The sequence below is a fragment of the Bombus bifarius genome, unplaced genomic scaffold, assembly GCF_011952205.1.
Source record: "Bombus bifarius isolate JDL3187 unplaced genomic scaffold, Bbif_JDL3187 scf7180000008213, whole genome shotgun sequence".
NCBI lineage: Eukaryota > Metazoa > Arthropoda > Insecta > Hymenoptera > Apidae > Bombus > Bombus bifarius.
The window spans coordinates 1020230-1043075 of NW_022884516.1; the positions used below are offsets into that span (position 1 = coordinate 1020230).

The 22846-nt window shown below is 49.5% G+C and overlaps 1 protein-coding gene across 1 annotated transcript; it reads left to right on the forward strand.

Annotated features, from left to right (window-relative positions):
* The first annotated feature begins 3338 nt into the window (after positions 1 to 3338).
* LOC117210880 lies at positions 3339 to 22576 on the forward strand. The gene is made up of 3 exons (XM_033454293.1): positions 3339 to 5216; positions 15509 to 15705; positions 20345 to 22576. Exons 1-3 carry the CDS (start codon positions 4187 to 4189, stop codon positions 20588 to 20590), a joined length of 1473 nt encoding a protein of 490 aa, XP_033310184.1. The 5' UTR covers positions 3339 to 4186; the 3' UTR covers positions 20591 to 22576.
* The last annotated feature ends 270 nt before the right edge of the window (positions 22577 to 22846 follow it).

Below are 22846 nucleotides of genomic sequence, written 5' to 3' on the forward strand. Positions count from 1 at the left end.
GAAGAAAAGAACGAGGCGGAGTAAGTTAGTCACCTGCGAAAAGTCCGGTGTCGGCTGGTTGCTGCTGGTCCCTAGCCGGACAAAGGGCCAGGTATTTAAAATTCTATTGTACCTTTTAAACAGCCGGTATTATCTCGTTAAACTGTAGGCGTGGTGCGAATTTCGGGCTGTGTCCCGAGAGACAACCGGATTAAAGGAGCGACGCTACGGGATGCGACGATCGCCGCAAGTACGCTTGCAAAAAATTGTCAAACTACGTTGCAACGTTGTTGCAAAAAGTAGCGATGTCTGGCGGTAACGTGTAAAACAGGACAACGAAAACGGCGAAGGAAACCGTGTTCCTGTTCGTTGTCGAGACCGTACGATCGATCGAACTGCTCGGAGACTCAAAACAGTGGCATCGACCGGTTGGAACGTGGTTCTCTAAATCTCTGTCAACGGCGCGCGTCGACAAAAGCGACGTGATTCGAGCGGGACGCGAGGAACGCGAGCACGAGCGCCCGAGGAGAAAGAAGAAAGGGGAGAGCCGTGTCGCGGAGTCGATTTCGAAACGACTGCTTTGCTCCCAGGACGTCGAAACGAGAAACGAGGTTTGGTAGCGAGAGAGGCAGCGGTGCAGCTAGGGGAGTCGCTCAACCATGAAACGCCAAACTAAACGGCGCTTCGAGGCCCAAATATGAGAGCCGACTCCCCTCGATGCCACCACACTTTGCCCTTGCACACGGTGCACCGTGTTCTACCGCACGGCCATAACCAACACGACTATAAGCAACAGGGCTATACGTACACGAACGCGTACGAAGAGGACGCGAACGCAGAGGAAACGCGTGTATTTATTCCGGCGTACGAAAGGAAAGCACAAAAAGGGCATAATGGACCCCGTAGCCAGATAGGTGTATATAATGAGGTTAGCAGAGGGGTGGAGTAAGGGAGGCTAGGCCAGCGGGGTGGTTGTGTCGCGATACGGGAGCGACGGAGAAGGGACGAGGCGGGGAAAGGTGGAGGGGGGATGGTTCCCCCTCATCCAGGACGCATCTGCCCCATTATGCTGCCCCGAGGCACTCCCGAGACCATTAATCCTCGCTAAACGACAGCCATTTTGTACCTAAACTGGATTGCCGACTCACTAACTGGTTTTGAGGACGCTTAATAGACTACTCGGCGCTCCTATTATGGCGATCGCGCATCCGCGCTATATTTCGGTGTCGTTTATTCCCCGCTAATGTGCAAACGGCTTTGGGAATGTCCCGAGACGAGCAGCTAACTCCTCCTTCGCGGAAGTCCAAAGGGAGAGGGAGGATGACGGTACGCGGAGGGATGCTGGTTCTGCTCGTTTTCGATAGGAACCGAGGGACGTCCGAGCTTGATCCTCCGTGGATCGTCGATTCGCAGCCGAAGGACGACAATAACGACGGCGACGATGACGTTGGTAATTGGAAAAAATCTTCCTCGTTATTGCCGCTGGAGAACGATATCGTCGTTGCTATTAGGGTCATGGAATTCCGGTGCATCGACGACGATTTCGCGTAACTATCTGCGATTGCGATTCGTTTCGCAGGAAAGCGAAGCTTTCGTCGAAAGTATAAAATTGTAACGTCTACGGGAAAAAATTGTCGAGAAAATCGACGGAGGTTTTCAAGAGGAAGCTTGGTAAAGTTTCGCGCGAACATCCTCCCAGAACGACACCCCACGAGTTTCCTGTCGCGCAGTTCTAACAAGATTTTGGTTAATCGGCTTGATTCGCTGTGACGGGAAAGTTCTGCTCCTTTTTCTTCCACGTGGTTCTCCCGCGGGACGTTGCGGCTTTTGGCTGTCACCCGGGACTATCACCGACAACCTGCCGATCGGATTAGTTTAATCCTAAAATATTGTCCAGCCGGTATACAACAACATCGCGAAGATTCCGCGAAAGGCCAGTCGACCGCGTGTCCGGGGATTCGCCGGCCTAATGCCCCTTTGACGAGGATTCACTCGTTACGGGAGGCAATTAATTTTGCGTTCCGTGGCCTCATTACGATGGTCTTTGATGCGAGCTTTCGGCGCGGATTTTCGGCCCTTCGATAACGAAGTTGCAAAGTCGCTCGTTGTACCGGCACGATATCAATGGCGAGGCTTCGATCTGACGAGAATAAAAACTAGAAGCTAACCCGGAGGATCTTATCTCGTTATCCCGCGCGTTTAACGTGCACCCTCGTGGACCGCTGCTGTACTCGGTCCGTCATTTCCCGTCTTCAACGGCCAGTCAGTTGGGAATCCACAACAAGCGCGTCAAAAACCTGCCAATCAAACTTCCAATTTCCATCAATCACCGACCGTTCGATACCGTCGTCTATCGTAGCCTGGTACAACGCGAGCCACCCCTGCCTCGTACGTACACCCTCCTACGTGCGAGTCCAGAGATCGCGAAATTTCCGCAGAAAAAATGATCCTGCTCGTTGCAGCAGCTCGACCAAGGTATCCCGACAACGTCATTATCTCGTCAAACAGGCGCGTAGCCACGACGACGCGACGACGCGACGAGGGAGACGAGGAGGAAACGTGCGCGCGCGCGTACACGCGTGCTCACGCACAGGTACCGACACAGACGCGCGCGGGGATTGCCAATCAATTCGCGCATCGCGCCCGGGAATTAGACAATTAGGAGTCGTCACGTTCCCCGAGCAGTCGCCTCATCATCCCGGACCCCGCGTCGTTCCGCTTCAGCCCCTTCGAGCCGACCTTCCCCCACGCTCGTCCACTCGCTCGTTTTCATCCCCACGCGCGACGACGCGCATCAAGCGCCACCACGTTCTCGATCCAAGCAACGCCATCTGCCAGACGATGGGAACGCGAGGGGCCAACTCGATTTCCCCGATGCCGAAGCGGGAGAAGAACTCGAAGGCGACGTTGAAACTGGTGTTGGATTGGCCGAGTCGCGCGGTACAAACACGCCCACCGAACAGGGGTCCGGGTTAGGGCTGTGGTGTGACTGGAGTGGTTCGCATTGGCCGAGGATAGGACACGGTACCGGTTGCACGGGTTCCGCGGGGGCGGCGCGCCACGGCGGCAAGCACCGCGACGCCGGCCGCCACCGAGAAGAGAGAGGACGTCTCGGCAGGCCGCAGCCGCAGCCGAACTGGTAATCAGTGTCGTTTCCGCGCCAGCACTGGCCACCACGCGGCAGATTACGCAGATTACGCTCTGCACACCCCCCGCGCGTAGCCGGCCGTTGTGACACCGGATTGTGAGAGTGCGACGGGGACGATACGCGGATCCTAGCATCGGCTACGAGCTTCGGTTACCTGGGAAATTGCATCGTCTGTTGCAATCGACGCTTGGACGGAATCGTTCGACGGAACTCTGACAACGAGAGATACGAAGTTGAGAAGTGCGCCTGGTTCTTGGCTCTTGCGATTCGACGTCGTTTCGCAAGTGCACTCGCGCGAGAGACTGTGAGCGTCGGAAACACGGATCGACGATATGTATTGACGCGTCGCTCGTTCGTCGAATCGATACCGAAAAGTGGATCGAGGGAAGAACCGTAAGAGTCGGTAACGACAATGTCGTCGACTGCTTGAGCAGAAAGACCGGGAGAAATCGAATCGTCATGCCGGTCTCGTAAAGAAACTGTTGTGACTTTAATGGGGGGATCCGCTCGCGCCGGCTCGGTCGGTCCACGACGATGCGGCGGGTTCTGAGAATAACGGGCTTGGGAGTCGTTCGTCGAATGCCAGCCCGTGAACATCGCCGATGATGCTGCTCGGTATCGAACTAATTGCGAGTCGATAAACTGCTACGATGACAGTTGTCCCTTGCACGTCGCACTGACGTTCGGCAGTTGGCGTCGATAAGCGTGCAGAAGCGAGGAAAACGGAGAACGATGACCGCGACGTCGTAGGTCGGTGGACGATACTCGTGCCGGTAGAAGACGAACGGTTTCCAAGGATAAAGCGGTGGCGAGTAGCACGCACGTCCGCTCGTTAGCTGCTAGTGGCGTCGTCCAGATAGCCGAGTGAAAATTACGATGTGCGTTAAGTGATCGATGGCGAGGTCTTGCAGAGACATTTAGGAAGCTCGTGCTTCGACCGAGGATAGGCGCTACGACGAAATTCATAGCCTGCTAACTCGTCGAGAATCGACCAACGACCTGATCCCACGATCCTCGTTCTCGAGCGGTACGAAAAGGAAGGAAAAAAGGGTAATCGGCATGAGTAACAGCGAGGGCGTGGTGACGGGCCAAGGAACCGGAAACGATCGCCTCTGCGAGGACGTCGATATGGCAACTTCGACGTCCGCGTCGTCCAACTTGAAGCCACGAAGCGGCAAGATCAGCTTCAGCGTGGACTCCCTGCTGAGCGACATGAAGAAGACCGGCGTCAGCGGTGGCGCGTTCGCTCGACGAGAGAGCGACGATCGGATGGATACTGAGAAAAACGTGGACGTGGAAGCGAGGTATCGCGAGTTGCTTCTCGAACAGCAGAGACTTCAGAGCAGAGAGTTACTAGCGAGGTTGAGTCCACACGGGCTGGCGTTCGCCAATCACCATCATCATCATCATCATCCGTCGAGCAGACTGGATCAGGATCATCCGTCGGCCGGTCGGCAGGAGATTCTCACCGTGAAGGATTTCTCGAGAACGGCCAGTCACGACAAGTCTTCGTCGCCGATTAGAATAGACCAGGAGGTTCAGAGGGATCGAGACGATCGACGATTGTCCGCCAGTTCGCCGGCCAACAGGATCGCCGAATCTATGATTCAGAGGGAACGCGGCCAGGAGGAGGACGAGAGGATGGACAGGATCGCTGGTCCGCGATCCGTGTCGCCGGTCAGTAGACGAGAGATCATGGACGATAGAAGCGACTCCGAGGCGAATCGTTCGCTGGAAGGCGACAGGACCACCGATCATTTGGATCTGGAGGATCAAGAGATCAGAAGCGTGGGACAGTCGGAGGATTTAAACGTGATGGACTCGGACTGCGAGCTGGACAGAGAGCTGGACAACAATCAAGAGAAGGAGGAGAAGTCGAGTCCGGTAGTGCCTCAACCGATTCATCCGGGAGTTCAGAGGCCGTCTCAAGGACCGCCTTACCTCGCCGGTGCACCCGGTGCACCCGGCTGGAATCCTGCGGGATTTCCGCATTCTCTCGCGGGCTTCGCGTGGCTACCCCCACCTCCGCACCCGCACAATCCTCACGGACATCTTTACACGCCTCACGGAGGGCCAACTAGTCCGAACGGTAAGTACCTTTCTTTCTTCTGTCCTGACCTTCGACCCGCTCCGTGTTTCCATCCGTGCGTTTCCGTAAGGACGGTGCCACTTGCCGGTCCGGAACAGAATCGCCGGATCGAACGACGCGATCGACGAAGGAAAGCGAGGCCCGTGATTTAAAAGGCAGGCCCGAGAGGCAGCGTGTTCGAGTCCGCCAGAGAGACGGAAGCCGCTTATTATAAAATAAACGATGGAACCGCTATCGCGCGTCCCACATCTCGCGCTCGAGTCGACCGTAATTGCGCGCACAATTTTACAGCCGAATTGATCCCTTCGTACAGATTATTCGCAATAAAAGAGTCCCTTAAGAGCGCGTTTAATCGTCGGTTGTAAAAACGAGACGCGTATAATCCACCATGGTATCGCCTTATCGAAACAGAACGCGCGCGCGTCCATCCTACTCGAAGAAACTCGCTTCCTCTCGCTACTTGCTAACACGATCTTGCTATTACGATCTCGGTTCCTCGACCAACCTGTACCATCGCGTTAGAAATACACGGGCGAATCTCGGAAATAACAAAGCCCGCCTCCTAAATGGTATAAACGGAAGAAAATGGGAAACCGGTTGGCGTGAAACCGCTTGAAATTCAGGCGAACCGTAGAAAGGAGCATCGATTCGCGGCTGGCGCGCGCGCGCAGCCCATTATTCTCCGGCATCAAAGCCACATCGCGCGGTTCGCCGGTGGAATATTAGCCGAGGGCCGGGTACACGCTACTTATCAAGCCGATTTACGGGTACGGCGTAACTAACTTGCCTCCGTAAATCGTTATTCTCGTTTCTTTTTCGCCTATCGGCGGTGGGTTGCGAGCCGCGCGGCAGTCCCAGGTTACAATGTTGATGATTAGGAAGGAGTACGCCGGGTGCCGGTGGCACAGGCCACGACACTCGTAACACGCAGCCCCATAACGCTCGATATTAGCGGTGCCGGTCACGCGAGAACCCGGTTATTATCGGAATTACGTGCTAAAGCGTTCGCCACTGGTCCGCTTCTCCGGCTACGGCTACGTAATTCAACTCTGGAACTCGGAAGTTGTTAGGCTAGAAAAGCCTTTCCACCTCGAGAGGAGACCACGCTGTTCTACCGAGTTCTCTCGCGAATTTATACTAAGTTTTTCCTCGGGTTGGTTCTACGTGGCTGTAAGACGCGGCAGGAATTTCGCATTTTGGCAACGATACATACGCGTTGAGAGGGCTCGTCGTCGATATTCGCGAACGAAAATAAACGATATCGCGGACTCTGAGATCGGGTATCGCGAGATTCTTAGATTCGACGGAAAAATGATTTATTAACGAGCAGACGACGCGGTCACGGCAAACACGATGATTGGACGTAACGAATCTTTTACGTCTGGTTTTCGTATCGCGATATGCGACGCAACATGGACAATGCGGAGACGCGTTTTTCTGAATCGCATTCTTTATCTTCGCGCCAAAGATCTAACGACAATGGTTTCCAGTTTCTCGACTTTGTTGCGTTAATGTCGCTCGAACAATGACGATGATTAACAATTCGCGATTCTTTGATACCAACTACCCAGGCTGTTAGACGCACCTTCCATCCTTCGTTTCCTGCTTGAGCGTTCGTTGTCATCCTGACGCGGATGAGAAACGAGAATCGTCGTTTACGAAGCGAAACGAAATATGTATTTGAAAGTTGGCGGATAGCAGCGCGTCGATGTATCCAGGGAAAACTGTTAATCGCGTCGGTATCGGTGACGTTTAGTGTCGCAACGATTTCCACGAAACGATTTGCTCGAAGAAAAAATCGGTCTTCGACGTTAGAGGACTATGGCGATCGAGTAAATCACCGATTGACTGGAATTACTTTTGTTTCCTGTCGAGCCAGGGCGTGGAATACGTCAACCACGCGAAATAATCGGTCAATTAAACTAGCTGGCTACCCGTTTCGATCCATGAATCGTTCTACTCGCGGAAACGTGCCGTGGCAATGCCTTCGCTCCTGATTCTGACATCCACGTCGATTCTTACACGTAATTGACAATTTCACCTCGTCGATGACAGCTTTGTGTCAACTGCTTTAAAGTCTGGTAATTCTGCCTAGCTCCAATTAAAATTTTTACCCTGCCAAATTAACTTCGTTCAGAGAATTCGGGATCAAAGTCTTACAGGTTCTTCTCTTCTTTACGCTAAAAGGTATTTACTCTCGTTCGACGTCTCGTAAATTAAAATTTCTCAAGTCCTCGGTTGATAACAGCTTCGTGTCGAGTCCCTCGGAGTCTCGACCTCCGATTAAAACTGTTGCCATCCCCCACTCCCCCAATAAACGTTTACTTAAAAAATCTTCCACAAACCTATAAAATAAAATATATAAATAAAAAGGATACGTATACTAGACTGTCATTGGTTGTCCCTTTATCCGAATCTCGACGGTCTATGCAAAAATCGAGAAATCATGCAAAACGGGGACTCGAGGGAAGCGGAGTTCCGTAGTTTTCGCCAACGAAATTACAAACGGTACGGTAGCGGGAAACGCGCGTCGTTTCCGAGAAAGAAATCTCGAAGGTCGTTAAAAGCTGGTAGAAAGATCTCGAGGAAGGAACGCGAACGCGTACGTGTGGAAGAGAAGTACATCTCTCGGGTAGTGTCGTTAGCACCGTGTAGCCCAACGCTGAAGACAGGGGATGGACACAGGGAGGTGTACTCGGTAGTTCTCGAGCTCCGAGGAGCATGATAGAGTCATACATAACGTCGGCCATCCATAATGCATTCAAGTCGGTCTAAAAACTGCCCTTGTTAGGTTCGCCCTGGCACACCCAGCTTCCTGACCAACCTCATCCACTCGCGCTTTTTGCGAATAATAACGACAAACCGCTCGCCTCTGTCTCCCCTTTCTCTACGCTCTTCTCCTTCTCTATATCGGTCACGATATTTCCTCCGTCTTCCTTTTCTCCCTTCTATCGCCCCCTGCGAGATCTTTTTCGTTCGCTTTGCAGCGCGAGACCAATTACCCGCGTCTCTCGACCGAGCTCCGGCCAAGTTGATCCGTTTCGAATTTCCTCGACGCTGATTAACGCAGTCTTTCCCGTTCCTTCGCTGTCTCGGTGGATGGCCACTGATTAGACAGCATCTCTTCGAGGTGAACGAGTTTTTCGAACGCGTACGACGCTAGTCGTGGGTGACGACGGTTCGACGTGGAATTTCCAGGGTGTTCTGGCACGATCCACAGAAGCCAGACATTAGGATGCTTTCGGTAGTTAGGTTCCTTTAGCAGATGGCTGTTCTACGCCGAGATTCGTTCGTTACCATTTCTCCTTCGGTTTTTTAGTAGACGTTGCAATCTTGCGAGTGGAACGGCGATTAGATGGATCGGCAAGTTGATGAAGCGAGAGGCGTGCAAGGTGTATGAATATTATCTCGCGAACGTTCAACGTTCCCGTTGCACCATCTGTTAAAACGTCGTTGCGAACTCGCCAGAGGCTGCGTACGTTCGTAGCTTTCGCGGGCTATCGAATCTTTCGTTGGTCGGGCAAATTGCTGCTGGTAAAGCGAACTGGTTCTCGGCTAAATTCGTCGGTGGTCATCGTCGAACGATAGAAACGCGAATGCCGTTGCGTGCCGGCGAAATATTCAGCGGAGAAAAACGCATTGCCGACAGCTGTGAATGGAGTGCCTTCGTTGCCACGCAAAAACATAGCCAGACCGCGAGGAGTCGTGTTGCAAATTCTAATTGCCCTGCTTTCACCTAGCTTCGGCCGTTTTTGCTTTTCCGATACTACTCGCAGAGTGACGCGCGAAACTTCGACCATAACCTTCGAAATCTCTGTTTCTATAAAAATTCAACTTTCGAACTCTATTCTCGATGGCGTTAATCGCGATCGGTTCGTAGAAACGTGGTAGAATCGTACCAAGGATGGCAGGCGTCAACGAAAAGTTAGACGATGGAAAGCTCATCAGAGAGTTAGGGTGGTTATCAGAAAGGCAGGGGTATCGAGGGGGGAGGGTGTGTGCGATACTAGCCTCGTCCAGCCGATAGATAATCCGTAGGCCTGTCACTGGGCGGTGGCGTTTCGAAAATTATGAATACGGACGTCATTTATAACGCTCGAACGCCACCGTCGGCCTGTACGCATTTATCTGCTGGCCTCCGTGTCCAGGAATGAATTAACGACGCTCGTCCCCGATGATGTTCCACAAAATATTTCGAACAATTCATCATTCCTGCCCGAGCGTAATTACCGTCCACGTAGCGTTTCGTCGGGGAAACGAGCACCGCCGACGGTCTGCCGCGGTTTTTCCGGAAGCCGGCCCAAGAAAATCCACCCCTTGGCGCGTTAATTGCCGTGAAACGAGCCCTTTCTTCTCGTTTATTGGTAATCAACCACCGACATTCTTCCGAAGCGTCTCGATATCTTTGCGTATTCTTTGCAGCGGTTCAGGTTTTTCAACGGGGCGTTTCTAAGAATCGAAGAGACGCAGCGATAACGAGACGCAGATGCGATACGAAGAGGAGAGGGAGGAACGTAACAAGCCACGTTTCTCATTTTTTACGGCACAGCAATTTCGAAACTCGGTACGTCGCGTCGTCGATCGATCCCGCGTTGGTTAGCGCAATTGCCTTTTTGTTCGACGTTGCGCTTCAACGTGCGTTTTCTCGTCCTCTTCGAAATTATTAATCCGCTTGTCCGGTTAATTACACCTTCGACTTCTGCGAAATTCTATCGAAATTTTCTCGGTTGTTCTTGAAAGCGCCACGTCTCTGTGACTAACAAGTTGTTCTCGTTTTCAATCGCGTAATACTAAAATTGTTCCGCTTGATGATAATGCGACGCTAGAGTGCACGAACGCTAGGAAAAACACACTTACCGTTCTTTTTCACCGTGTTTCTGATATTCGAGGCTATTGAAGATGACAGAGAAACGAATTACAGCGTGGACTCGGACGCTAATGAATCACATTCATTTGCAACGTTTTGTACAATTCGGCGGCTGTTGGATACGTTAAGTTAGATACCGCCGATGGTAGATAAGTAACTCCGCCGGACACGCCGAGATAGGATAAATGGTGCACACCTGTTCGAAGGATTTTTATGGAAGCTGCTTTCAGATTCATGGAGAATTTGAGAGAGACGGTGGTTCGCTATTCGATAACGCGACGAATTAGCATTTCGCCGGCTTCTCATGGGATTACCGTGTATCTACATTCACCGCATAGCCAAATAGACTAAATAAACCGCATACAGACATCCGTCGACCTTGTATCTCGATAAAAAAACCAATGAAAGACGTTGAACTTTAGGTCGAACGTCCAACTCTATCCCGTCAACCAAGAATTTGTACAACTATCGTTTGTTCCGGTCTTGGTGAAATATTTCTTTTATAAAAAAAAAAACAGTAGAACCTATTTTAGAGAATTCATCGCTGAAACTGGGAAATTTTTGACAGAGAGAATCTTACTCGATAGAACGAGAAGAACAGAAACGTTACCGTGTAATTTTTCCTAAACGTCGCTATATATAGTTTTTCCCCCCAACGACGTAACAACTATCGTTTCTAAAATTCGTCAGAACGAAACTGCTGCCGCTGATAACCAACGTACCGAACACGCAACGCCAACGGAAGTATCGTTCTCTTTATTCTCCGACTCGATCGATATTCCATTCATGCCGATTTTTATCGCTAATTATGCGGCGCAGCAAACGAACGATCCGCATGCACGGAGATCGTTATTAACGCGTTTAATTAGCGCGGTTCGAGCGCGTGGCTGGGTCTAGCGCAGCGCGGACCGCGCGCGATTTCTCGGTGAAACGATACGGGAATATTCGACAACGAACGACAACGAGCGGACGAAACAATGCGATCGTACGCGCCTGACGCATCTAACCTCGTTAGTTCCTACGTAGCATGTGGTAATTAACGAGAATTAATTGGCTAGCAAGAAGAACATATCGATCTGTTGCGCGACTGGAATCGCCGATTCACGGAGACGCGTGCTTGCCACTCGAAGCATTTCTCTTCCGATTGTGCTGCGTTTCATCACGCGTCGATCGACGTCTCGTTAATTTCGAATCTCCGGCAGATTAAATAATTAAGTTTTCGTTAGGTCCGGCACTACCACGCCGCTTATCCCCAGAAGCGACCTGGTGTCCGTGCGGATTTCCTCCGCGTTAATAAAAAACAAAAAAGAGGTCTCCGTGTCTTATTCGATAAGGGAATCGAAGCAACGATTATCCGTTATCTTATCGTCTTTTTCGCGGAAAACAACGTGGACGTTATTGGGCTTTTAGTGAATTATATGAAATTATACGCAGGTACCTGTACCGTGTTCGTTCGTTGCAGCTAACGCAAGTAACACGACTAACGTTTCTATAATATTTCTCAATACTCGTTACAACCTGACATTTAGGTGAAAAATTAACGTCAAAGCGTTCAACGTAGAGTTTGCTGGAGGATAGAGATGTCGCAAAAAGTGATATTGCCATAACACGGAAACTGGTAGAAGATTGAACGATAAAAGAAAATTATATAGGAAGAACAACGCACGCTTGCTATCCCAGCGGCTTATGATCCGCAATTAATCGTAGAAAGCGGGCAAATTAGTAATCGGGTGCAACTTATTGCAGCAGAGCAGGAGTAAAAGTTTAATTGGTCGGTCGGAGTTGGAGGTTCGTCTTATTTGCGAAAGAGTCGGAAACTTTGTCGCGCTGCTGGCCGAGAGTCGACGAATATCTGGATTCTCCGCGGAGAACGTTCGCGCGTATACGCTGCCACGTATCGATCATAAATTATGCGAACATTTAATTAGCAGAAATTAATTGTCGTTCATAAGAAACATATTGAACGAGGGGCCGGTGATTAGTAAGAGACGTAACTGGCCGCGATACGCGAATTGTTAGCGCGATATCGCGAGCGTCGACAGAGAGCAAAAGATGAAACCCGTTTCGTTCTGCGTTTCATCAGCGACTATTTTACCCGGCAAAGAATTTATTGCCGCCGCGATGGAGCAACTTCATTGGGAATTCATTACTCTTTCCCTCGCGAGTAGATAATGCGTTAGATGTACGGAGAAGAAGCTCGCGATACAAATGATTCGCGATAAATCTCGATAATTAATAACGAACATTTTACGCGACTCCGTGACGCGGAGTTATCGGTGAAAAAGGTAAGAAAGTGTGGATATTTTAAGGGCAACTTTCTCGTGTCGTGTTCTAAAATGTCGTAAACCGTTAAATATCGAATACAGTAGGTACATACGTTCGGGCAACCGTTAATTACGATCACTTGATTTTACTCGATCTTTACGTCGGCCACGACTAATTGCTTTCTTCCATCGCAATTCCAATTACGAGGCACAAAAAGCGAAGCGATCGCAGTCGCTTGTCTTATCGGAACTGGGATTTACGCTATCGTTGGTCGATTAACATCGTTTGTACATGGAAGTCGTTTCCCGGACCAGGAGAGCTTTTCACGCGCTATAGATTTCTAATTGGCTTTTTCTGCCGCGGAAACAGCCACGCGAATATTCGAATCTATACTCGAAGCTTCTTTTCGCGGAACGTATTCCTTTCGAATATCCTGGATCGTTTCTTCGAGTAACGCCGTCGCGAACGCCTCTCAGCGGCCGAGTGTCGCAAGCAGCCGACGCAATCGCCCATTGAAACTTCCGTGTGCCACGTGGTGCCGAGAGACAATGCCAAGCCAAACTCGCGCACAAACGCGAGAACACGAAAGGAAAGAGCGCAAAAGTTCCGCCAGGCTGGCCAGGGACAGGCGCAGGTGCTTTGTCCACGCGCTCCGCGGAAAGTCAGGCCGCAAGATATATTTCCTCGGAGATCCTAGCGAGCGTTTAATTAGCAGAAATTAATTAGCCTCTAAGAGGAACATATTGATCGGTTATGTGAGCGGACTAGCCAAGCAGGCTGGTCGATAGCGGTGAAACGGGCAACGCCAACCAGAATGGAAGACGTAATACCGATGTCGCGACAGATCCGCTGGACAATGCCGCCAGCCCGTTCCCCGCTTTTTGTCCCTGGCCGATCGTTAATTAGCGCGTGGAATTCGCCGTTGCCCCGCTGCTTGCCACGAAATCGTCATCCTTTCGACCCGGTCCTCGACCGAACAGTGGCTTTTTGTCACTGGGGCCGACCAACGAAATCGTCCACACGTCGCAGTACTCTACCGATTCACCTTGCCGATGCTATACCGATAATTTTACCTACCGATCGACGACGGACGATCGCTAACGACGTTTCCTTTCTTCGTACCGTTAACGATAATCGAGCGTACCGATGAAGCGACGCGGCGAATTGTGTGTCTCCTTAACGTCGCCTTGTCCATGGTGAAAATTGCATCGTAAAAATGAATCGACGGACGAGGTAACGGTAGAACGGTAGTTTTTACAGAGTGGCTGGAGCTTTCAGGTAAACGAGTAGTAATTAGTTTCTTTGCCGTAGAACCGGCAGACGTTATAGACAGACGTTCGATCGCAACGGGTATGCCTACGTTGAAACGTACAAGGATGCTCGAAGCTCGCGAGTTCGTTTAAAATACCACGAACGACGAGACAGTCGTCCTCTGGCGGAGAAAGAATCCGTAGCAAAACGAGAGCAGACCGAAGGAAGGATCGGCTAATGACACGCGTACGAGTTAATCATCGAACGGCAACAGGACGCGAGGATAATCACCGCGTTGAACGAAACGCGAGCGTAACGGACAAACGATTTATTTTTTTTCTTTTTTCCTCTTTACGATTCAATTTTATCGATCGTTGGCAACCGATCGGTGGGGAACCGTTGGCCTCGGCGGTCGAACGTGCCCGGGTTCGCTTCTGTAAATCGGGGATTAAACGACGAACGGTCGACGCTGGTCGCGGAGAAACGCGCGTGCGCACGCACGATCGACGACCGGGTAATTTATGTGAACGCGATCGTTAACGCGAAACGAGGCTGGATTTTCGCGCTGCCATCTCGATCGTTTCTGTCTCTTTGTCTTTTTCTTTCCCGTGAGTTTCTTGCAGTCGATGAAAGTCCAGTTGGCGTTCTGTACTTGGTTCGTGTCGAACCTGAGGTGAATTTGTCGAACACTCGAGTACGCCGATTTCCCCGACGACATCCAAAAGAGGATGATCTTGCCATTTCGTACGAGCGTCGATACTTCGAAGCCAAGGACTGAACTTAAGGTGCTGGAATAATGAAATCGCGTAAAATCGTTCTCGACGAACCGAATTGAAATCGGTAAAGGAAGGAAACCGGTAAAAGTTTAGCGCGTTTTCGTTGAAAGGGTGGCGCGCGCGCGCGCGCGCTAATTAACGGCCGTCGGTGAACGTTATCGGTGGCTCGCGGATAATTATTATGCAACGCGTACACGGGAATAACGCGACGATAATTTCGTACCATCCGAACAAATCTGCGCAGACATGATTAATATTACGAACTTTGTAACGCTATCGGATATTCGAGGGCGTCTCTCTCGTTTCTATCGCGTTCGATGACATAATAAACGATAAGCATATATATATATAAATATATACATATATAGCATGGACGATCTTCCTTTCGCTGCTTCGATCGACCGACATAATGCATTTTTAATCGATCGAGAGCCGCCCGAAGGAAGAGACAGACGGAAGAAACGTGTGTTCGCGTTCGTTGTGTATAAATAGCGGTCTAGTAAGTAAGCGTAAATATCCGTAAATGCATTAATCATTAACGAGTGGCACGGAGAAAGATGATGAAAATAATGGTATAATTGCGACTTCCCTTCTCTCTTCTTTCCATCGTGTTTCCCCGTGCGTCGGTAACCACGATATCGAACGTTAATTTATCAGCCTCGATAGTACGACAATAATTACCTGGACTATCGCATCGCCAAAAAATACTCTACGGTTCCGTGCCGTCGATATCTTAATTCGCTTCCCCGATGTGATCGTTCGTGTTAATTATTCCGCGTGTAGACATATTCTCTCGTGTAGCGAACGAGCGAGCGCTGCGCTATCGCGGTCGTGGACATCGCCGGTTTATAACGTTGCCTCTTAAACCGCCGTGTTTCGTTACCTTTGCTTCGGCAGATCACGTAATTAATCTACCTACCTCGAAAGGTAATTAATTCTTTGGTTCTTCGCGCAAGTATCTTTGAAAAGGCTCGATACTCTCTTCGACAACGCCCTATTCCACAGATCTTGCAAAAGATCCTCGACTTCCCTCGAATAAATTTCTAATTCGCCAAAGTGTACGTTGCTGGGAGAACCAGTCCCCGTCCAATCGTGTTTTATCACTGATCGGCAGTTTTTCGGATCTGTTGCAGGCGACCTGAGGCTGCCAGGACCGGGGCCAGGGCCGGTCAGGTGCACCCTGAGGAAGCACAAGCCAAATCGCAAGCCGAGGACACCGTTCACCACACAGCAGCTGCTCTCCCTGGAGAAAAAATTTCGCGAAAAGCAGTACCTAACCATCGCCGAACGAGCGGAATTCTCGTCGTCCCTTCACCTCACGGAAACGCAGGTGAGACTCGTCGAAAGAGTTTGCCATTAAGCTTCTAACCGCCGCGAACAATTAGCCATTAGAGGAGAAGCGTTTTGCGCGCGGCTTTGCAAACGCGTGTAGACGCGTCGGACGTAAAGAAATCCTACGCGTTTAGTTGCTATACTCCGTAGAGTATTGCTCGAAGAAATTACGTACTTCGGCGGAGATAATCAAACGATCGTAAATTTGTATGTCCCCGTTGAGTGGTCGAAAGTAAATAACGGACGCTCAAGTACCAATATGGAAATTGACTATTAGGTTTTGAAAATGTGTATAGTAAAACACGGTTTGACTAAACGTGTCTGGGGAGAAGACGAAGATTTACCGGCTATCTCCTCTTATTAGTTCCGACGATACGAGATAATGCACGGAAAACCGATGTTGAGCACGTCTGTGCATTTTGTCCCTTTATGACACACGCGCAATCTACGAAACACCGCTCGAACGAACGATCGTCCGTCGATATAGAGATACACGTGCAACTCTATACAACGGCAAGTTCGCAAGTTCGAGTAACAAAAGCTCGGCCGAAGATGAGCGTTAATTTGTTCGTACGAAGGAGCCGCGAGTAAACGGGAGTTACACTGCGAAGAGATTTAATCGATCGTTCAGCCAGATATTAGATACTTGGAAATATCGTAGCCTGAAATACGTAGAACTCGAGCTTGTAAGAGGCTAAGAAGCTATTCTCGGAAACGCGTAAATAGAGAAAGTCGCAAAAAAGAGTGGCTCGCACGCAACAAGAGGCTCATTTCGTTCGAAAGCCCGTCCCGTGAACTTACGATTCGTCCGTCCTTTAAGTACATTTGTTCGTCTCCCTGTAGTTTCTCGCGATGCTATTTTATTTCCCTCTCTTACGGCCGGTTCGTTCGTTCGTTCTTTGTTTCGTAATTGCCCGGCCAGGTCGCGATCGAAACGAGCAAATTCTTGTCTGGTTCTCGCGCATCAGATACATCACATCGAGGCGGGTAATTACACACCCTTCTACGGAGTCGGCTGGCAATTAACATGATTGACGTTAATTAAATTGAACGTAATGAAATGATATTATACGTAATTTTTGTATCAGGCGAAATGATCGGTGCTCATTTGGCGCGCAACGAACAGAAGACGCTTTTAAATGCCGCCGGTAACGGATCGACCGGCCCGAATTGTTTTCTCCATTTCTCCATTCTATGCATCGTCGTACGTACGCGCGACACCGTGGCGAATCAAAATACATACACGAATTCGTTTCGGTTTTTTGGAGTTTCCGTGCGTTTTTGCGACACCCGATCGCTCGCTTCAGGCGCAATTTCTTTCAAACTTTACGTCGACCAAGTTTCAAAATGTTTTATATAACGCGCGCAACATATTCGTAAAAAGCGTTTCTAGGAGTGTTAGGATACTTTCACGAACAACTGTACATTGTAGGCGATATAATTGCGATACTAAGAAGGACTTACCATGTACACGCGTAACTATACCACGGCTTGACCGGATCTATAAATTCACCTGCTTGTAGAGACTCGTAAAGTTGATACGCTGGTTCATTTGCTACGTGCACCTTGTAAAATTGCTTAGGAATAACGAAAACTCGGCCTGGAACATTGAAAAGTGTTTTTATCGATACACTGAGGTAGAGAGAGAGAGAGAGAGAGAGAGCACGGTGATTAGCTGTCTGACCCTAACGTTCTGCTTCTACTGCTAATTTGTACTAAACGCGGTCAACTGTTTCCTCCGCTGATGATAACGAAATACACGCTCTGCCGGGATATTAATTAACCACGGTACTAAGCCGCTAATCATCGCCGATGTAAGTATGTTTGAAATAGATCGTGTCTCACGAGACAGAAATTTGTCAGGCGAATCGTAATCTCGCGGCCAACCGACTCGATTCGTTTAACGGTCGTTTGAATAACGATGGAAGAAAAATCCGTAATAAAATTAACCAGCCGCGTTAACGCCAACTAGACGTTCGTTGTCCCGCAACACGTGTAGCAGCCAGACCAAAAAGACGATCGCCATCGGGCTATTATCGTTCGCTCGGCTAGCGTGTTCGAATACACTTTGCGAATTCATTACGATGCATCGGACGAAACGAAGCCTCGTCCTGTTCGTTTGCTTAGATAAGCTACGATCGTTCCGTCGCCTCTCGTCTTCCTCGTCCTTCCGAAACAGTCTCCTCATCGCCACCCTGTCGGCACCCTTCTCTCGTTATTCAGCCGCGACGAACAGGTATGTCCGCGATTTGGCTTGCGATATTCGCGCGGTTACAACGCAATAGCGCCGTTTTCTCGGTTCCTGTTCAAGGGATCGATCCTTCTCGAAGGAACGGTTTTGGCGTTGCCGTTCGTGTCTTTGAAAAATGATTCGTTATGGATCGATTCGATCCAGTCGCCTACGCGTTACAGATAGAGGACAACGATCGAGATTTAACCTGTTCGGTTTCTCCGGTCGAAGGATCGACTTTAATCCTTCGACACGGTGATCGAGGAAAGGGAGGATAATCGTAGGAACGGAATAGAAAACGCAGAGGCGGTGCTACTATTCCCGTGGCTGGAAAATTGAGCGCGCGAACCGTCGATGGTAAAGCGTTAGGCTAACCGTGAAAAACAGGAAGTCGTCGCTGAAGAGAAAAACCACGCGGAATATCGCAATATGTCTTTCCTCCTTCGGGGAACCAGTAACGATTTGATTGCACATTGTCACGCGATGCGAGATTTCTACTTTCTAAGCGACGAGAGTATCCTCCGCGAGGCCTGAGTTACGTACATACGCCTAACGTGTCCGACATCGTGGCTGATTTATTAAAGAGTTACGCGATTTATATCGGTTTTTTTCTCTTTCTTTCTCGCATCTGCATTCTTATTTACCCTTAAACTCGCCAACATTATACCAGCTTTAGCGATCAGATTACGGCTCCTTGAACTCGTTACGCGTGCTCCAGGGTGTTTAATGCTAATTCCCCGGGGAGCTAACGTAGTCGGCGCGCATTACGCTCGATAAAAATAGTGGTAACGAGAATAATAACGACGATAATAGGAAGATCGTCGTTGTTACGCATGCAGCTACTAGGACATTAGCGTTCGGATGATGGATTAAGTCGCTGGATGAAGCGTTCTTCCAACATCCTTGATACTTTAACAGTTAGGAATATTTCAACGATTCCAACAAATCTTTTGAATAATTTCCGTTTAATTCGAACAATCCATTGTTCGTGCGACCGTTTCATCGAAATCCTTCGATCTCGAACACGCGTCGTCTTTCTCCTTTTCTACCTATCCGATGCACCTAAACCAATTCTAATTACGAACCTTTTACCAACACGTTTGGGCCAAGGTATCGACGAATTCGATTCGAGGTACGATTCTTTATACATCGCCGGTGCGATTAATAACATCGAGACAACCGTGCGTACGTTCTTTAACTAATCGCTGACGCGACCAAAGAGAACGCAAAATTTTCCATTGCACGATTCCCGCAGGGAAATCACGATCGATTGCTCGTACTTGCTACTAAAAACAGACGCTAAACGCCGGAGGACCGATGGTCGGACAGCGTGTCGCAATTCGATGATTCGCGACGCGGCTACAGCGGCGGCCGCATCTGTCCAAACAGAAAAATTGGCCGGCGACTGTGCAAACACAATTAACCGGCCGAGAGAAGGGTTTCGAGCCGCGAATTCGAGCCGCATATTTTTCCACGTAGCAAGTTTCCAACTACATCGACGAATTCCAACAGGCCGCTCCGTACGACCGGCTGCTTTCACCAATTTGAGCCGGCTAATTACGCGCTAAATAGCCGTTCATGCAGTACCGTGGTGCACCTATTTTCTCTACTCGACGTTCAGCTCGATCCCGTCGCGTCCCTTGTTAGACCGCTTACGTAGCGCACGCTTGATCGATAGCGTAATTATTTAATTACGCGGCCGCGCGTATCTCTCTCGCCTGTGTCCGTCCACCGCGACCGTTTTCTACTTTAGCTGCAAGTCGCGTCAAGCTTCCGTGGACCAGTCGTCTACGAGTACGGGGACGAGGTTCGACGAAAATCCGTCTTGGAAATTATAGATCGTCTAGCGGTAGACGTAAATTACGAGTCGAAAGTAAATAGCGTCTTGGGTGTCGATTACGGTTACTGCTACGTACCGGATAATAGCTCGAGGTGATGCGGTGCTCGTTTCTACGGTGACGATTTGTAGAACAAATTTTGAGAACCGAGCGCAGCGACGATCGATCGTTAAGAATTTTTACTTCGTGCGATTATTACGTCGTTGTCCGTGTAACGAAATATTGCTCGACTAATCTTGAATGGGATTTGTAGCTTTCGTTGGTAATCGTAATCGATCTCCAAATCCGAAGAGAAGAACACGGTCGTCTCGTAGAGAAATAACGCAAGATCAAGAACGCTTTATTCGTACAAATTACGCAATTTAACGGACGTGTATATCGTTCGGCTCTGAGATCTCGCGAATGTCCGACTAGGTTACAAGAGGATATCGCGGAGCCAGTAGAAACCGACGAATGCATCGGTTTATTTTTTAACAAAGCCAACTTCTTCGCAACGATAGCGCGAAACAATCGGTTCTCGTGACCCTCGGTAACCAGATTTAACCCTTCACAAGTTTCCTCTGTTGCAGGTGAAAATTTGGTTCCAAAACAGGCGAGCGAAGGCGAAGCGCCTGCAGGAGGCGGAAATCGAGAAGCTGAGGCTTTCCGCGAGGCCCTTGTTGCACCCGAGTTTTGGCTCTGGCCTGATGTTCTCCGGAGTGGGGCCTCCTGGAACACCAGGAGTGCCTCCCTTCATCGCGGCGGCCATGGCTAGGCACACCCATGTCGCAGCCGCGGCAGCCATGTTCATGGGGCCCCCTGGACACAGACCTTAATAAGGCAGAGTCGAGCTGCGCGAACTCAAGTCGCTCGAATCCTGGCCAGTCTGCCTGATCCAGACTGCTGAACGACAAGAAACGCGTTGCGAGATTCGATCGAGCTCGAACGACTCGCGGAATCGACTGGACCATAGCCTGGCGGCTCGTCGACTTCGTTTGGAAAAAAAAAAAACGACAACTGCGAGATTCGTTGGAAGCGACTTGTGGAATCGCTGTGCGGATAACGAGGTGGAAGAAACGAGGACCAGAGAGGAATCTGTGGTGGTTTGAAAGATGGTGATGGGTTTGGAGAATCGGTGTCAAAGTTTCGAGATTCGGGAAAGCAGAGAAATTATTTTTTCGAGGCGCGGTCGGTGTTCGAGTATGAAACGAAGGGATGAGAAAATCGGGTGGAATAAATGGAGCAGGGGCTTTTCGAATTTGTGGTAATAAATAATCAGTGATTTGTGATTGCGAGGAAAATAGCGAAGGAAAGAATGGAGAGAAGGTGGTTTTCGAAGGGTGGCATCGCGAACGAGGTACCGCGATGCCATTAATTAAGCGAAAGCTGCACATTCCAAAAGACTTTACGGTCTATCGCCAGGAAGAGGAAAGCAAACCGATAACCACCGGTCGGGTGAAAAGCGCGATCTTCAAACTCATCACCGTGTTGGAGAACCTCGGAGAAATCGGAGATTTCGCTTCCATCGAATCTGCGAAACCTATTCCAGTGACGATAAGTGAACGATCTGGTACGGACGTGAAGGAAATTGTACGCGAGGTCGGCGCGAGTTTATAACGCGCGATACGAGAATGCCGGTGTTCGTTCGTCGTAGGAAGCGACGCGACGAAATGTTTTCAGCTTTGGTCGCGAAACGATAAATCGACGGGTGACTTTTACTGCCGCGATCGTTCGCCAGAGTCAGGGAAAAGTCTTTGAAAACGTGGCACCGAACTCGCTCACTTTCGTTCCTCTTTTGTTTTTCTACGTTCGCCGGTTTCTTCGCCCCGAAATGATTTTATTCCGCGCGAAACAGACACGGATGAATTTACGAATACGACGACGAACGTGATCGAATAGTCGAGAGGCTGGTCCGTACGATCGTGACGCGACGGCATTTAGAAAGCATTTTCAAGGCGTTTGATCTCACAATGAAAAAAATCGTACGAAACCGATGTATATATTGTAAATAGACGTCTATCGAATCGCGTAAGTGTACGTATGTATATATAAATATTAATATATCGACGCATGTACAGGACGTTCGGCTTCCGATTTCGCGAAGAGAGAGAATGCGACGAAAACCGGAGGCGATCGACGAAAAGAGCAAAACGAGATGCGACTCTCGACGACGTTGTGATCGCGACTCCGCCGTTTCAATTAACCCGCTCCTTCGGCTCGTTTATCCCCCGGAGGGAAATTTACGGGTGAGATAATCGATTAGGTTGAAGAAAAAGAAGAAGAGAGAAATACGCTACGTAGCCGATGACTCCACTCTAGAACAGCTCAGCTAGAATTCCCGCTCGCAAATCGTTCTTTAACGATCGCATCGAACCGAGTCGAGAAGTTCGACAGGTCGGACGTCTCGTTCGTTTAATCGGTCTTTCATCGAGCTACGCACACAGAGATTCGAAATTACAGACTTGACACGCGATCTTCAATAGTGTCCGCTGAACGCAGCAACCGGTGTGACGTAACAAATAAATTCTCTTTTTTCTAAAAGATACGTAGAAATCCGCGCGTTTTCCCAGCCAAATTCTTCGCTAGATTCGGTAAATGCGTTCGTTAAAATGGGATATTTTTTCCGTTTCGCGCGTCCAAAGGACGAGGAAAAGCGTAAATTTCGATGGCATCCGCGATCGACTCGAGATCGACGAATGTATCGCGAGCATACTGCGAACGCGACGAGGTCACGGATGTACCTAAGCGCTCTGTATAAATGTAACATGATAATTTATCCATGGAAGTATACCATAGCGAAATAAAAATGATTTCAGTATTTACGCCGACTTGTTATCGATTACTCTTGCGTTTATCCAACCGTAATAAATCTTCGAAGGTTGTCGCGTTATTTCGCGGATCGATCGAGGAGTGACTCGTGAAATCGAAACGAAACGCCAGATCCTTAAGTAATCTCCGTGGCTTTCAGGATACGCGACCAAGAGCAAAAGGTAAGTGGAGGAGAGAGTCATCGAACCTGGATCGATCGTCATTACGTACGATTGAACGGGAGAAAATAAAAGAGTAAAAAGAAAAGAATAATCCGTAGAAGT

Bases quoted from the DNA above. Each gene is read 5' to 3' on its own strand.
- LOC117210880 (XM_033454293.1), top strand. From the start codon at position 4,187: ATGAGTAACAGCGAGGGCGTGGTGACGGGCCAAGGAACCGGAAACGAT. The intron at 5,217-15,508 runs GTAAGTACCTTT...GATCTGTTGCAG, and splicing joins AGGGCCAACTAGTCCGAACG to GCGACCTGAGGCTGCCAGGA. The intron at 15,706-20,344 runs GTGAGACTCGTC...CCTCTGTTGCAG, and splicing joins TTCACCTCACGGAAACGCAG to GTGAAAATTTGGTTCCAAAA.